This window comes from Dromiciops gliroides, chromosome 2 (genome assembly GCF_019393635.1).
Source record: "Dromiciops gliroides isolate mDroGli1 chromosome 2, mDroGli1.pri, whole genome shotgun sequence".
NCBI classification, from domain to species: Eukaryota; Metazoa; Chordata; class Mammalia; order Microbiotheria; family Microbiotheriidae; genus Dromiciops; species Dromiciops gliroides.
In genome coordinates, this window is record NC_057862.1 from 114,587,523 (window position 1) to 114,605,618 (window position 18,096).

General features: G+C 36.5%; 1 protein-coding gene across 4 annotated transcripts in view; it reads left to right on the plus strand.

Annotated features, from left to right (window-relative positions):
• Positions 1–18,096, plus strand: part of SH3GL3 (SH3 domain containing GRB2 like 3, endophilin A3) — a 132,643-nt gene that overhangs the window by 63,031 nt on the left and 51,516 nt on the right. For 2 of the 4 annotated variants that reach the window (XM_043986446.1, XM_043986448.1), the window contains exon 2: positions 17,583–17,651. The exons of the other annotated variants lie outside the window; for them this stretch is intronic. In XM_043986446.1, the coding sequence (XP_043842381.1) occupies positions 17,583–17,651 (69 nt within the window). The remainder of the gene's footprint in view (positions 1–17,582; positions 17,652–18,096) is intronic. 4 annotated transcript variants of the gene reach the window in all.

Consider the following 18,096-nt stretch of genomic DNA (forward strand, 5'->3'; position numbering starts at 1 on the left):
ATGAAAAGGAGTAATAATAAAGAAAGTTGAGTAGGGTTGCGGTAGATTATGAATTATGGCCTTAAAAGCTAGAAACAGGAAGTTATATTGGATGATGAATAAGGAAATAGGAAATAGTGTTAAACCAGAAGCTGGTCTGTCCTATAGTAAGCAATCCAGACTTGATTCATAGTTAAAACATTTTAAATATTTATTACATTTCAATGAATAATATTAAATGAAATATAATTAATTGTATGTAATAATTATATAAACATAATGAATTAATATATTAACATTTTAATTATTCATATTATTCCTGTGGAAAAGAGAAAAGGCTATTTTTTTTAAGTGAGGCAATTGGGGTTAAGTGACTTGCCTAGGGTCACACAGCTAGTAAGTGTTAAGTGTCTGAGGCCAGATTTGAACTCAGGTACTCCTGAATCCAGGGCTGGTGCTTTATGTACTGCACCACCTAGCCACCCCCAAAGGCTATTTTTCTTTAGCTAATAGTGAGGTTGTCAAAGATGCGGCCTTTATCCCATTACCTCAGTGATGTTTAAAAAACTCCCATAGCCAGATGTGTCAGGAAAGCCCACAGAGCAGTTATCCTCTGTGCTGACAGTTGTGAAAACACATGACCATTGTTTCATGAAAGTCTCATCAAGCAGAACTATAATGTTCTTTCTCTCCAGAAAGTTACAGAACAGCAAATTAACTCTTAGAATAACTTAGATGGTTAAACAGGCCTACAAAGTCCATTGTGACTTTGTAACCCAGTAGTCTTACTATTCTTTCAGTTTGCTGTTGTTAACAGCATTGAATTACATGGAGGGAAGAAGTCTTGAATTTCCAAGGGTAGTTGTGAGGAAAGTGGTTGGTAAACATCCAAGTACCCCATAAATGTAAGCTGCTATGATTATTATTCTGACTACTGATAGTAATATCGATGATGAATGACTAGTGACTAAGGAAGTGACTTTTCATTATATGAGGATGATTGGGCTTTAGCTCTTATGAACAACTAACAGAATATCAGGCCTCTGACTGCATTCTTATAATGGATTTGTAAGTTTCCCTATTAAGAATGCCTTATTTATTAGCTTCACATTTATGTAGTACTTAAAGGCTTACAAATCACTTTACTGGCAAGTTAAATAATGGAGTATGATTATCTTTGTTTTCACTTGTGGGGAACAATTGAGGCACAGAAAAATTAAGTGTGTTGTCCTGGGTAACAAAGTTAGTGTCAGAACTGGGAATAAAATCCAGGTTTCTGACTCTTAAGTCCAGTATTCTTCTTATAACATTACATTGCCTTCTATGTGGCTTTTAAGTATCTGTCCATTCAAACAATTTACAAGTAGTTTCCCTCCCTCTTTATATTATGAAAGTTCCCATTGGAAACTATGGCTCTGTAATGGTTATGTAAAAAGAGTCATTACTTTTTTCTCTTGTTTTCAAATACATAGCACTCTGTTGAAATCTTAGATCAGTCATTATGGAGTTGGACATTCAAACATGTGACACTCAATTTAAAAAAGCAAAAGCCATAGAGAAGCTCAATAACAATAGCAATACAAGCCTGTTTTCATGTTCTATGAGGGCATGACTATTTTCTAAACTGATAGCCAGCAAAATTATTCCTAGAGCTTAACTTCCAGTAAAATATTTTCACATGGATAGTATTAAAGATCACATGCACAGTATTAAAAAATCTTACATTCTGGCTCATGCCTGATTTACTGCCAGTCCCATACCTAAACATGCAAGAGCAGGAAAAAAGATGTATTCCTTTGCAGTATTCTGGAGAGAGGGAACATGGTGAAAATGGCTGTGGGAGGCTGTGGGAGGCTCATCATTTGGTTTTCACTAGCCAGGTGAAAAGGATTAGGACATAATAGTTAAGCAGTTGAAAAGTTAGGCACCTTGATTTGAGAGACTGGATTGGAGTAGCCATGTTATATACTACTCCATGCGTATTTGGGAGCATTCTTAGATAAACTATTCTAAAAAGCCTTGTGGATTTTTTTTTAGTCTCATGCCATAAGCTAGTGAGGAAGAGTGCTATTTCAGTTTATTTTTGTTATCTCAACCAGTAAAATTCTGTGTGCAAGAGAGTACTTAGTAAGTGTTTCATTATTTAAAAGATTTCATAGGGGCAGCTAGGTGGTACAGTGGATAAAAGACTGGCCCTAGATTCAGGAATACCTTAGTTCAGATCCGGCCTCAGACACTTGACATTTACTAGCTGTGTGACCCTGGACAAGTCACTTAACTGCCATTGCCCCGCAAAAAAAAAAAAAAAAAAAGGAAAGAAAGAAAGAAAAAGATTTCATAACTGAAATAATGAAGTTGGGTTATCATGTTCAATTGTAGGGACCATTCTTTAAGAACACTGACAATTTAGAGGTCTTAGATGACCTCTTGTGATAGATGACCAGGCTGGTGGACTAAGGTCATTGTCATATGAAGATTAGTTAAAAGAATCAGAGATGTTTAGCTTGAAGAAGACTTAAACTGCATGCTTTCTAGCTTTAGATAGTTCAAAAGCTGTCATGTAGAAGACAAAGTAGATTTATTGATGTCTAAAAGCAGAACTAGAGCCAGTAAATGAAAGTTATAAGTGAGTAGCTCTCATAACACTATAAGGAAGCACTTTACAACAATAAGCTGGTTTAAAAAGTAGTGAACACCACATCACTGCAAGTGTTAGAGTTTAATCTGAGCGATCAGTCACCTGTCAGGGAAGTTTCAGGGAGAAGGATGTTGAAGTAAATGTTCCCTAAGGTTCTCAATCGATTTTTAATTTTTTTTATGTTTAATGGTGAGCTGCACTGAATTAAGTAGGAAAAAGGTGTCTAACATGTAATCCCTGAAAAATGAGGTGCAGTACATGACACCTTGAACAATAGTCTCCTAGGCAGGTATTTAACATGTACCCAGTTCTCTTCCACCTTTTCTGCTCCTACTCTCATTTGATTTGATCATTTCATAGCTGTTCTCTGCTCTTGAACACCTCTTTTGTTCTATTGAGATTTTTGGGCCAGTGACTAGCCTTCTGTTACTTATGTATGCCTTGTCGCTAGCACCATCTCATCTCCCTTAGCTTGGGCCCACTTATAACACATTTAAGAAATTAAAACATGTAATATGAAAAGTAAGCCTCTTTATCCCTCCAATCCCCATGGGGCAGGGGAGGGTATTAACTACATACTGTGAATGAGGAAGCAGATCTTAGACCTAGGTTTTTTGTCATTTCATAGCTGACTTCTGAATGTATCTCCTCCATTCTACTAAGACTTTGTCTAGCAAGTGATTAGCTTCCTTCTGGCTTGTTTCCTAGCACCATCTCTCTTGGCATGGAATAAAGTAGAATGTACATTTAAGAATGAAACGTAAGTCTCCTTTCTTTTCCTCAAATGAAAAAAAAAAAGAAACATTAAATATATGTTGTGAGTGAGGAATTGTACTTAGTCCTAATAGATACTTAAACAATCAATTCCTTTCCCTTTTCTCTTTATTGATATTTTTCACCCTTCATTTCTAAATATCTCTCCTCAGAGAGCCATCCCTTTTAATAATGATATTTTTTTTACATGTAACGGAAAAAAATAAAATACCTTATATGTAAAAAAAATGAATATTTTTTAAAAGGAAAAAGGAAGCAGTTCCATGAAAACTAATCCAACACCACAGTTTGACAGTATATTCATCATTCCCACATCTGTAATCTCCTGTTTCTCTAATGAAGGGAATTCCCATCTAAAAAATTTTTATGTGCTAAGCTTGGTCATTATAATTGGGAGTATGCTCAGTTTAATTTTTGTTATTTTCTTCCCATTTTCATTGTTGTAGACATTGTGAATAATGCTTTCCTGTTTCTGGTTACTTCACCTAGCATTCATCATATGTTTTCCCATTTTTCTCTGCATTCTTCAAATTTGTCATTTCTATGAAACAGTATGATTCGTGCATTCATATCCTATAATTTGCTTATCCATCTTCCCAACGATTGGGCATTCTACTTTGTAATTCTTTGCTTCTAAAAAAAAGCAACACATTGCTAAAAGAAATGAAAACATTGTTTTTTCACATCAGATGCTTCTCAGCCAACTATCATACATGTATGCTATCATATAAAGCACATTCCCTTTAATCCAGTTTAATCAAACATTGCAAATAGAAAGGATGGATGTAGTCTTTAAATTTAAAGTAAACTGACATAGACTTTTATATTTGACCAGAATTTTGTATTCTACACATTAATCTTATTTATTTTGTTGTGGTCTTTGTGGTGATGTTCTTTTGGTTCTACTTTCTTTTTTTCTGCAATTACTTGATACAAGTTTTCACTCTTTCTGTGAATTTTCATATTTATCATTTTTCTAGAACAATATCATTCCAGTAGATATATAGTAATTTGTTTAGCTACTCTACTTTGGGGTCACTTTCATTGTTTACAATGTTTTTCTTATTATAAGCAATGCTTCATTGAATATTTTTGTATTTAGGGGTCCTTTTTTGTTGAAACACCTTTTAGAGCTCCTGGGTTGTGAACTTGGTAGACAAGGCAGGTGGTGGTGCCTGTACCTAAGTATCATCCTGGGCTCCTTGTTATCATCTTTCGTTATCCAGTCTCTTAGCAGGCTGTGTGCATTTTACCTTTGTAATATTTTTCATATACTCTCTTTTCTCCTCTGACATAGCCCCCATCCTGGTGTGGGTCCTCATTACCTTAAAGCTAAACTATTACAATAACCTTTTGATTGGTCTTCCTGGATTGTCTCTCTTGTTCTAGTACATCTCTACTCAGCTGGCACATTGACCTTCCTGAATGCAGACCTAACCATGTTGTTGTTTATTATTTCATTCATGATCTAATCTTCTTGACAACCATTTGAGGTTTGCCATTTCATTCTCCAGTCATTTTACACATGAGGAAACCAAAGCAAACAGTTAAGTGACCTTGCCCAGGGTCACACAGTTAGTAAGTGTCTGAGACAGCTTTAAAACTCAGAAAGATGATTCTTCCTGACTCCAGGCCTGGTACTGTATCCACTGTACCATCCTAAGCTTTACCATCATGCTCCAAGTTTCCCTACTGTTCATTGTTTTACTTTTATGACTTTGGTGGTGGATTCTTTTTTTTTTTTTGGTGGGGCAGTGAGGGTTAAGTGACTTGCCCCCAGGGTCAACAGCTAGGAAGTAATCAAGTGTCTGAGGTCAGATTTGAACTCAGGATCCTCTTGAACCCTGGGCGTGTTGCTTTATCCACTGCGCCACCTAGCCTGCCCCTGGTGGTGGATTCTTCAAACGGGCTAGGACCTCAATCTGTTTCTGCCTTCTCCTTATTGGGGAATTTACTTTTTACTGTCCTCAGTCTCTGCCTCAAGTGGCTTCCTGTGGTGACAGAACAGGTCCCAGGTGGACTCCAGTCCCCTTTCCTTTCAGGTGCTGGTCTATACATGGGCTGCTACTCCGATTTCATTTCCTCTGTTTTTTAGTTCTTGGCTGAACACTGCTATTGATAGGTACTGTTATTACAATTAGAGAAAACTTCTGCTTCCCTTTACCTCCACCTTCTTTCTGGGTGTGTAGTTTAGGGTAAAGGAAGAGATAGTAGTAGCAGCAGTAGCATGGAAATTGCTGAATGGATGTCAGAACACAATTGCATGAGTTAGGTTGTGAGGGAGATATTTTGAGTATGTTCTGGACTAGACATGAGCTTTCTCTGCTCTTTAATACATGAGGTCATTCAACATTCTAGTGTTGTCTTCTGGAGGTAGTTGCATTTACTTTACTTGTGTGCATAATTTTCATTTTGGAGAGTTTTGAAAGTTGGTGAGGAATTGAGAAAATGTCAGTTCCTCCTATCCTTTGGGCTATGACTCAGCAATAGGTTTTTTAGAAAAAAACATCTTCCCAAATAGTTTTGCCAGGTAAGGCTAATTTTTTTCTTATTCTTTTGTCTTCTCTTATTGAGTATTGTTAATGAAAAGTATTTGAGTTTCCTTCTAAAATGGGGGTGCCAATAACTCCACTTTTACTGCTGGAAGTATGTGTTTTATATGGACAAGGGCCATTTTAGAGGAAGGAACCCATGGCAGAGTTAGATCATTGGGCTAATATCTTAATATGATTTCTGGAGCAAGTATTTAGGAGAAAACCAACTGTTCCAGTGAGTTTTGACCAATTGGCTCTTAGGTCACTACTTTATGAAGTCAGTTTTTCAGATTCACCTTTGTTTTCAGCTAAATTGTATTTTCAAGAGGTATCCTCCATCTTTGTAATTGGAAACTGTCATTTTAAGATAGAGATACTCATGCTTTTCATTTTTACAAAAGTAATTACATAATACAACTTTAATTTGATGCTTGTATGGTATAAATTGGATTTCTTCCCATAACACCCCAAACCCATAACTTTCAAATGTGACATTTATATATGCCCTGACAAATTCAAAGTAATTTTGCCATATGATTTGGATGTCATCAAATGTCAGCAAGAAAGTGAATTTTGGAACATGGTAAATATCTGTCTCTGGGAAAAAAGAGAGAGTATTTGAAATATGCACACGTATATATATCCACATATATATATATGTATTTATATGGAAAAACTTTAAGTGTAACCTAGTTGTGAACACTAGGTCTGAAGACCACACTAAGCATGCCAGATTTGGATAGTCTCAGTATAATGGGATTATTTTCTCATTTCTCAATTATATCTTCATTTAGGATTGTTATTAATCCCCAGACTTCATTTTGCCACTTTTCTCTAGCTCAGAGCTTCTTAAAACTTTTTCCACTCATGACTCCTTTCATCCAAGAAATTTTAACGTGACCCAGGTATATAGATATTAAAATAGGTATACAAATCAAAACATTTACTGCCAAATTTTTTGCAACCCCCACTTTCAGTTATGTCATGACCCACAAGTTAAGAAGCTTTGGTTATAGCCCATGTTTTGTGTATGCCTCTTTTGAATTTCCTTGGAACATCAACTTGGAGCAGAGATTTTTATCTTTTTGCGTGTCACATACTCCTTGGCAGTCTAGTGAAGCCAAAGGACCTATTCTCAGAATAAATAAATAATTTTGGAAAATTCATGATTGAGAATATGCTAAATCTCCATTAGAGATTAGTGGAATTACAGAAATAGTTTTTCCCCACCCAAGTTATGAAACTTCTTTTGGTGGGGGGGGCAGGCAAATGGGATTTAAGTGGACTTGCCCAGGGTCCACAGCTAGTAATTGTCAGGTGTCTGAGGTGGGATTGAACTCAGGTCCTCCTGAATCCAGGGTCAGTGCTTTATCCATCGTGCCCCTTGGCTGTCCTGAAAGGACTTTTTTAGAGAACTGTTATCAAACTCCTTAATTTACAGATGAGGAAACTAAGGTACAGGAAGATGACATGACTTACCCAGCAAAACTAGTTAATGGGTAGACTAGAGCAAGATCTGACTCCCCAGTGCAGTGCTCGTTTCTACAACATATCGCTGCTCCAAAAACTTCTAGTAAAATGTCAAGTGTCTGAGGCGGCGGATTTGAAACTCAGGCCAGTGCTTTATCCTTTGAGCCACCTAGCTGCCTCATATTAAACATTTTAAGAACCTCTGGATTAAAGTATGTAAGGACAGCTTGAGTTAGGAATTTGTGGAAGTAGGCTTTTCCCACTGCTAGCTATGATTTTCTAGAGTCTTTTGATATTGCAGGCTCTTTTCCTCATCCCGTGGTTTCGTCAGTATGGCTTTTTATCTCTTCAATCTCTTGGGTACCAAGATAGAAATGCTGTCCAGCCAGGGAGAAAAAAGCAGTACTACCTTTCATATTCCTCCTACAAGCCTTCATATACTCACATTCACATAGGAGAAGCAAGAAAATAGTATGAATAAGCCTTTGAGGCTTTCTTTTCCAATAAAAAGGAGTGTTTTCTCTTATCATTTGACCTTTTCAGAAAAGAAATAAAATCAGCCATTCCTCCACTAGCTTTTTGCCTCCTCTTGTAGTACTTCTGTAAACTGAAATTGAAATTCAGGAATAAGATATTTCCATTACAGGCCCAGTCAGACACTTTACCCTTAACAGAGAAGTGATTGGATTCTTGAGTTATTCCAAGCATAGCTCAGGGCCTGGCAAAGCTGCCCTCAATGCTGCAAGGGCTGAAAGTATAAGCCTGGGGGAGGAACTGTCTCCTGTCTGAGGAGCAGCCGAGATCAGTTCAGAGAGGGTCATTGCTAGAGAGGATGTAGTGTGTGATGATTGTTTCAGCCACAGCAACTCAAGAAAAATGTCTCCTAAGTGGTGATGGATGGCATACTCAGTGCCAGCTGAAATCACAAATTCTAGAAGTTTTGAAGTAAAAAATAAGATTTAGACATTAAACAGTTCTTATTTGGTTCCCATAGCAGCTTTAGCTCATATTCAATTTTCATGAAAACTATTTTCTGTTTTAGATACCATGTATGATTTGACAGAATTTTAAAAAATAAATCGCATTTAAACAGAACTTTAAAAAAAGTTCATTCACTTAGCAAAACTTCAGTCAGCATTTAAGGCAGCATGGTATAGTGGAGTGAGCCTTGGCTTTAGAGGCAGGGAACTTGGGTTTGAATCCGTGCTCTTTGGGATTAGACTGTGTGATCTCAGGCAAGTCATTTAACCTCTCTGGGCCTCAGTTTCCTCATCTATAAAACAAGGGGATCAGAATGGATGGCCTATTATGCCCCTTCCATCTCTTATCTCAGTGTTCCTACTGTATAAGGCACTATTGTAGAAAGTCTGAGGGATTTTCACATGAGTTGGATGTAGTCCCTGCATTCATGGAACTAACAATCTTATGTTTAGTTTTATCAATATATTGTTGTTTCATGGCAGGGACAGAAGCATAATAGGGAGGGTGGAATGAAAGAAAAGAAAAATAAGAAGAAGATTGGCTTCTTGGATAGAGAAGGCTGAGAAAATCCCATTCAGTTTAGCCCTGATAAAGATCACTTGCAAACCTATATAGTGAAAAGCTGCTATAGCTTAATAACATGCAATTTCTACATATTTTTTTTCTCACTTTACCAAACAACTCCAAACCACCCTACAAGGCCCCCTTTCACTGCAACCTCCTTGCACGGGGGCATGAATGGGGCCAAGGTGTGTTATTTTAGCACAAATATTAAAACCACTCAGAACCATGGGGCGGGGGAGAGTTCCCTGCTGACTTTTGAATAAAGTTAATGTACCTTTAGCCTGCAATTCTAGGCTCTGCACAAATGGTTAGCCATCCTCCCCCTGCCCCAGTCTCAAGACTCCCTTCTATGTCTATGCTATGGCTAAATTGTATTAGTTGCCATCTTCCATACTTACTCCACACCTTTGCCCACACTGTTCCATTATACTCAAAATGCACCCTGCCTGTAATATTTTTTCCATCTGTCCATAGTTTGGCTACATTTCTGTACACCATAAAATTCATCTCAAGAAAGCACTCTTTTAACCCTCCAATTGTTTATGATAGTTCTCCCAATCAGAATTCATACAATAACCTGGCTGTACATCTTTGGTGCTTCTATCATGTATTAATAGTTATTTGTACTATGTGTCTGTACTGTAAGCTTCTCAAGGCCAGAGCATGTATCTTATGTAAATGTTTAATATCATCACATCAAAATGAACTTATACCCATACCCTTTGTCTATGTGTACTCCTATATACCTTAATAGAGATACAGTTCTCAAGAGTTACAAGTATCTTCTTTCCATGTAGGGATGTAAACATTTTAACTTTATTGAATAATGTATTATTTCCCCCCCCCCTTATTTTACCTTTTTTTTGTGGGGCAATGAGGGTTAAGTGACTTGCCCAGGGTCACACAGCTAGTAAGTGTTCTGAGGCCGGATTTGAACTCAGGTCTTCCTGAATCAAGGGCCAGTGCTTTATCCACTGCGCCACCTAGCTGCCCCCTTATTTTACGTTTTTATGCTTCTCTTGAGTCTTGTTTTTGAAGAATTAATTTTCTGTTCAGTTCTGGGCTTTTCATTAGGAAGGTTTTAAAGTTCCCTATTTTATTGAATGCCCATCTTTCCCCTGAAAATTATGATTAATTTTGTAGAGTAGTACATTCCTTGGTTGTAATCCAAATTCCTTTGCCCTCCGTGATACCATATTCCAAGCCCTCTTATCCTTTAGTGTTGAAGCTGCTAGGTTCTGTGTAATCTTGATTGTTGGTTCTTAATATTTAAGTTTTTTCTAACTTGGCTGCTTGCTGTATTTTCTCCTTTACCTGATAATTTTGGAATTTGGCAATGATATTCCTTCAAATTTTCCTTTTGGGGTTTCTTTTAGGAGGTGATCAGTAGATTAGTTCAATGATTGCTTTTTCCTCTGGTTCTAAGACATTGGGGCAGTTCTCTTTGATAATGTCATGAAATATGCTATCCAGGCTCTTTTTTTTTGATCATGACATTTTATATTTCAGAAATCCATTACAGCCCACTTTGATTTTAGCATTAGTATTATGATAGACTTTAAAATATCTTTAATTGCTATGCCAAGATTATCTGATTTTGTCCACAGATAATTCCCATGCATAGAATAGACTCCCTTTCCATCCTTATTGTAGTAACTTACATCCTTTATGACCACAATCAGATTGGGTTCTCCATTAGCCCTTCCTGACTCTTCTAAGTTAAAGTGATAGCTCTTCCCTCAGATTTCTCATAGTGACACCTCTCCTTTGCTTCTATTTCATTCTCACTAGTTTCATAGTTACCTGTCTCTTTTTCTCCAGACTCCTTCATTAGATTGTGAATTCCTTGAGGACAGGCTTTGTATTTTATCTGTTTTTTTCTCTTGTAGATATGACCTTGAACATAATAGGCAGTTAATACATTTTTCTTGAGTTGATTAGAATAGAAATTGAATAAAATAGCTCATTACTAAATAATAGAATGTGTGCTTAAAGTTTACTTCTTCCTCATAAAGGATAAAACAAAAGTCAATATGATATGGTAAATCAAATGCTGATATAGTAAATCAATATGATGTAGCATATCAAACTAAAAGCAGAAAATTTGGGTTTAGATCCCACCTACCTGGGTGACCTGGGCGAACCACTATACCTCTGGGCCTCAGCTTCCTCATCTGTAAAATGGAATTGAACTTCTTCATCTCTCTAACTTTCTCTAAAAATCTATGATCTTCTTACCTAATCCTATTAATCCAAGAATATTCCTGCGATAGGGTTTTGAAAATATATTTAGATAGCAAATTTTTATTTTGGAGGGAAAAGGAGCTTTCTTTTTTCTTTTTTTTTTTGGCAGGGCAATGGGGGTTAAGTGACTTGCCCAGGGTCACACAGCTAGTAAATGTCAAGTGTCTGAGGCTGGATTTGAACTCAGGTACTCCTGAATCCAGGGCCGGCGCTTAATTCACTGTGCCACCTAGCTACCCCCAGGAGCTTTCTTTAAAGATGGAGAATAGATTTTGAATTCATTCTGAGGACATTCTTCTTGTGAAGTTTATTAAGAGAAGTAATTTTTGCAAGATCCTTGCTTGTTACCAAGGACAAAAGTTTAACAGTTCTGGAGGCAAAATATTTTTTTCCTGAGGTCTTTTCCAAACTGTTTGATCAGTTGGAAAGGGTTACTGGATCCCAGCTAGGGAGGGCCCTGCAGAACCTGCATAATATGAAAAGATTATTTTTTAATTAATAGTATTTTTCTTCCAATTACATGTAATAATAGTTTTCAACATTTTATAAGATTTTGAGTTTAAATTTTTCTCCCTCCCTCCTCCCTAAAACAGCAAACAATCTGATATGTTATAAATGTACAGTCATGTTAAATTTCCACATTAGTCATGTTGTGAAAAAGAATCAGAAAAAAGGGAAACAACATGAGAAAGAAAAAAAAACCAAGGCGAAAATAGTATGCTTTGATCTGCATTCAGACTCCATAGTTCTTTCTCTGGATGTGGATAGCATTTTCTATCATGAGTCCTTTGGAATTCTTTGATTGTTCTGTTGCTAAGAAGAGCTAATTCTATCATAGTTGGTCATTGCACAATGTTGCTATTAGTGTGTACAATTTTCTTCTGGTTCTCATTTTACTCAGCATCAGTTCATGTAAATCATGAGGAGATTATTGAGGGAATGTGTACTACCTCAAAATTACTTGTCCGTTTATTAGTGGAAATTTGTGTTTCTATGATTTCTCTGGTAGAAGGCAAAATTTGAACCTGATAAGTTTTGAGGGTACTTTTAGCTTGATTCTGTTTGAGGTATTGTCTTAATAACACTATTAGTGTTTAAAACTTCATTTAATCAAGAAATGTAATGACCAATATTCTACCTGAGCCTACTGTGGGGTGCTTTCCAGCATCAAGAATGCCTGAACTAAAAAATGGCCTCAGGCATTTAATAGCTATCTGATCCTGGGCAAATCACTTTACCAATTTCCTGATATGTAAAGTAGGTTCATAACAGCACCTACCTCATATGGTTGGTGTGAAGATAAAATGAGATAATACTTGTAAAACATTTTGTAAATCTGTCCTCTTCTTCTATCTCTTTTTCTTCCTCCTACCTCATTCTTTTCCTTCAGATTTCACCTTCTCTGTAATATATATTTGCATGCTTAGCATTGCTCAAAAGATATGTTGTGAATAAAGTTTAAACAATTCTTTAGACCCTCAGAAAATTAATTAATGGAATCAGACAAAAGCCTTATTCCATTGCAATTTTCTTATTCCTTTTCATTTATTTCAGTTCCTCAAATGTATATTAAAAACCTCATAAGTGCAGAGTACTGTGCAAGATATTACACTTAGCTAAAACAGTCCTGTTATAAAGCTTATGGTCTCATAGAGGGATATTAAAGGTGTAAAAATCAACAGAATTCACGACAAGTGCATAATCAAAGAATTGCAGAGCTCAAAAGAAACTTCAAAGGCTATCTATTCTTACCCACTTTGGACTCTGACCAAGACCAAGAATACCTTCTTCAGCAATCCCAAACAAGTGGTTATCCTTTTTCTGATTGAAGACTTCCGTTGAAAGGACTTCCTCTTCCCCACTTTGAGACAGCTTAAATTGTTTTAAAATTTTTCTTTCCATTTGCATCTTTAAAGCTTTCACCCATTTCTTATGTTTCTTCTGTCACCAGAACAAGTCCAATCCCTCTCCCACATGAAAGCCTTTCAGATAGTCGGTGTGATCCTATGTTCCCTTTAGGTCTTCCCTTCTTGAATTTAAGCATTCCCAGTTCCTTTGGTTCAGTCAATCACAATCAGGTGTCTTCTGTGTGCTATACAATGTGCTAAGTGTTGTGGATACAAAAAAAGGCAAAAGATAGCTCTGTGCCCTCAATTTGCTTTACAATCTAGTGGGAGATACAACATGTAAAGAAATATATACCAAGCAAGCAATATATAGGATGAGTAGGAAATAATTAAAAGAGGGAAACACTGGAATAAAGAGAGGGTGGGAAGGCTTCCTGTAGATGGTGGAATTGTATTTGGAACTTAGACAAAGTCAAGGAAGTTAGTAGTTGGAATGGAGGAGGAAGAGCATTCCTAGAAATGGGGGACAGCCAAAGAGAAAGCCCAGAGCTGTGAGATAGAGTGTCCTCCTCCTGGAATAACTGATAGGGCAGCGTCATTGATAACCATGACACAGATAACCATAATATAGAATTATACATGGTGAGTACATTATAGGAATACTAAATGAATTCAGTGTGATTTTAAATATTGTTGTTTTTTTGTGAAGAAGTAGCTTTGCAAAAGATACAAAAATGTTCAAATATATTATAGTGACAAGGGTATAACATTTAATCATATTCAATGACAATATTGCTTCAAGGGGTAGAAGAACAAGTTATATAGAAGATCAGAATAAGTTAAAGGGGAAAGTATCACTTTAATCTGGTCTAGAATATTCGTTTCAAGGATAGAGATGGACATTGTAGGCTTGATTTTTATATAGTCTATTGGATCCTTGGCTAGATATAGGAGAGATGGTTTCACTTTTGTATCCAAGGACCTGACACAGAGGTACTTAATAAATGCATTTTTAACTGCTTTATTATGGGTCACAGTTATTGGACTCTTTTATCCTATGTTAGGACTGTTCTAGACAAAAAGGGGAATGTTCCTACCCATGATATATGTGAATGTAAACCAGAGTCTATGCTGCATCAAGCCAAGGTTTACTGGGTATATGAAATCTAGTAAGGAAGGCAGAAGATGGGAATGTAGCAGCAATCTGACAACAGGGAAATGACTGTGGAGTCAGGGAGTAGGAGTTAGTGAATTGATAGATAATCACAATGCGATTACCCCAAATTGCTTTTCTTCACAGTAATATTATGCTAGCCATGTCCCTCTTTATTCTACTGCATTAGTATTGGTGGTCCTAGGTACAAAAAGACCTGAAACCTTTGACATGGGGACATTTGTTTTGTGACTGTGTGGTATATTGAAAAGAGCTTTGAATGAGCATACTAATGTTCTTTCTGAGAAATGTTATTTCTTTATCTGTAAAATAGCATCAGTAATACCTCAATTGCCTAACTCACAGAATGGTTGTGGGAGGATCAATTGAAAGACAGTGTTTCCACGAAAATTCTTTGTAAATTATAAAGTGCCATACAAGTACAAGCCAATGTACTGATGATGTCATTGCCTTTCATAGGCAGAGTTCTCCGGTACAGTTAGCTCTCAAGAATTCAAGTCTATTTTATATCAGAATTTGATGCTAGAATAGGACTTCTTGGAGGAATGAATGGCATCATGCATTGACTTTTGGATTGAGAGGCAGGAAAAACTGGGTTCATATCCCATTTCTGATCCTTACTATCTCTGTGACCATGGACAATGAATTTAACTTCTCTGAGACTCAGGTTTTCTATCCGTAGATTGGGAATAATACCTTGTAACCATCTACAACACAGGGTTTTTTGTGAAGATCAAGTGTGGCAAGGTATACATAAAACACTTTTCAAACTTTATAACTCTATAGAAATGTTAACAATCATCCTTAATATTATTTTATAGTTGTGTCTTCTTCCACCGATAGAAATGATAAACTTCCCGTTCTATATGTTCTACATTTCATCCCTTGGTGATGAACCTTCCTGAGAAGAGCCTGTCTGTACTAAGCCAAGGGGGAGGCAGCATCTTTTCAGACTTGAACCTAGAAGCTTTTTCATCTTGGCAGCAACTTCCACAGGCAGAGTTCTCCAGGACAGTTGGCTTTCAAGACCTCAAGGTTACTTCATATCAGGATGAGGCATTGGAGTAGAACTTATTGGAGAAATAAAAGCAATGCCATTTAGAAGCCATATAAACAGAGAATGTTGAAGAGTGAGGAAGGTTGGAAAGTCAGGATTTTTGCTTTCACATTCTGCCATGTTCTAAAATAAGGCTTTTAGACATTGGGAAGTACATTCAAAAACATTCTCACATAGAAAATTTTTCCATTAGGTTACTGTTGTTACCAGTACAACCAAAATTGAGCAGGTCCAATTGATCTGGTTTAAGAAAGCATCATAGTGGTATATGATTGTGATGGAATATTATTGTGCTATAAGAAATAACAAGCAGGATACTTTCATAAAGGCCTGCAAAGACTTGTATGAACTGATGTATAGTGAAGTGAGCAAAACCAGGAAAAAGTTGTGCACAGTGACTGCAATATTGTTTGATGAAGAACTGTGAATGACTTAACAATTCTCAGCAATACAGTGATTCAAGACAATACCAAAGGACTAATGATGAAGCACATACTGAAGCATGGCATTTTTTCTTATACTCAAATTTTTATAGAAAATAACTAATATGATAATGTTTTACATAATTGCACATGTATAACCCATATCTGACTGCTTATTGCTTTAGGGAAGGCATAGGGGAGGGAGGGAAGGAGGGATAAAATTTAGAACTCAAAACTTTAAATAAAAATGTTTATGATTTAAATAAAAGAGCAGCATAATAATTTACTTTTTTGTTGGGGTGAGTTTATCTAGGTCATCATGGGACAGGAAAGGCTCAATTGGAAAATAATCCAAATATACAAGATGATTATCATGAACTGAAATTGATATAGCATTTTAAGGTTTCAAAGTGCTTTTCAGGCTTGACTGCATTTGAGCCTCACAGATAGCCTGTGAAGTAGGTACTACAAGTAATTCATTCTTCCCATTTTACATATGAGAAAACTGGAGTTTAGAGAGGTGACCTACCTGATAGAAATATAAGTTCCTTGAGGGGCAGAGATGGTTTCACTTTTGTACCCAAGGACCTGGCACAGAGGTACTTAATAAATGTGTTTTTAACTGCTTAATTATGGGTCACAGTTATTGGACTCTTTTATCCTATGTTAGGACTTTTAGAAGAGTTTTGTATATGTTTTTTTGTAAGGTAACGTAGTGTCAGGCATATATAATCATCTACCAGAAAATCTTCTAGGAAATGATCCTGACTCTAGTCAAATCCTCATTATGAAGATTAAAGAAAAATATAGAATCAAACAATTGTGAACACTGGAATTCTTTAAATAGCCTCCCTTAATGGGAATTGGATCAGTTTATTCAGGTTTTTCACCAACAGGTCATCTAATGGGAGATCAACTCAATCGAATACTTGGCACATAATAGGTGCTTAATAAATGTTTGCTGAATGATTGATTGCCAAAGTTAAAAAGAGGAAGAAAGGGAATTTAACCTTCCTTATGTAGGACACTTGCTCCCTATTGGACTTCCTATTGGTACTTCTATTCTCTATATAAAGCAAGAAAAACAACAAATGGAAATAAGATAAAATTTAGTAATTAAGGTAATAAAGATAAAATAGGTTATAGTCAAATATTTATATCAGATTTTCTATACCAACCCAAAGAGACTAAAGGTTCTGGTGGGGGCCCTGGGGCTCCTGAGGGTATTATATTTCTGTACTGAGTTTTCTGAGGGCTGGGTTGGAAGTTGGAGAGCCACTTGAAGATAATACTTAGGCATGTACTTCAAAGAGAGACTTGCAATTATGTACCTAAGAGGAAAGAACCTAGTTACTGACAGACTAGGCCAGGCTCACTAGCTTTTCAAAGGCCCTAGGGTGTTTATGGATAGCCCCTCTAATCCCAGAAAATTACAGAGAGAGATTCTTTAGAAGCAGCTGGTGGTGCAGTTGATACATTACTGTGCTTGGAGTCTGAGAACTGAGTTCAAATCTAGCCTCAGATGCTTGCTAGCTATGTGATTGTAGGCAAGTCACTTGAACTCTGACTCAATTTCCTCAACTATAAAATGGAGATAATATTAGTAGTTACCTCCCAGGTTTGTCAAATAAGGTCAAATGAGATAATATTTGTAAAAAAGTGCTTAACACAGAGCCTGGCACATAGTAGGCACCATATAAATGTTTATTCCTTTTCCTTTCTCCCTCTTTCATTCTTTAGGGAGTATGACTCATTTTACTGAAAAGAATCCTTCTGTCTTCTATCTACTGAAAAACTAGGTTTTTAATTGACAAACTGAAAATACAAATTATTTTTACCACCTGTTAAAATGTTATGACATGCCATATAATGTAATTATTTTCTGTTTGTTTTTGCAGTACTTTAGTGAAAAAATCAGTCGAGTAGAAAAAACGAAACTAGATGAAGAATTCATAGAAATGCAAAGGGTGAGAAAAAATTTTCATGTGCAAATTAGATAAGATTGACATTGACATTATGAACTGAGAGATTTTGTTTTTCACTAAAACTTTCTGCCATCACTAAAGCAAATGAGAATTCCAGGGTGTATAAACCAGAACATGGGCTATAGAACTCCGATAGGTTATCCTTTTCTAATGCTAAACCTTGGATAGATTCCAAGTATGCAGTCCTAAACATTTTGGGGCTTTGATGGGATGTAGGACTTTGAATAACTTAAAGGTGATTTGGGGTAGAGCCATGAAACTATTTAAAAGGAAGCCAAGATGGCCTGATGGAAAAAAGGGCTGGTCTTTGAGTAGGGAAGAAATGAGTTCCAATCCTGTCTCAGATACTACCTTTGTGGCTCAGAACAAGTTCCTAAGCCTCTCTATGCTTCAGTTTCCTTCTATGTAAAATTAGAGAGTTGGACTC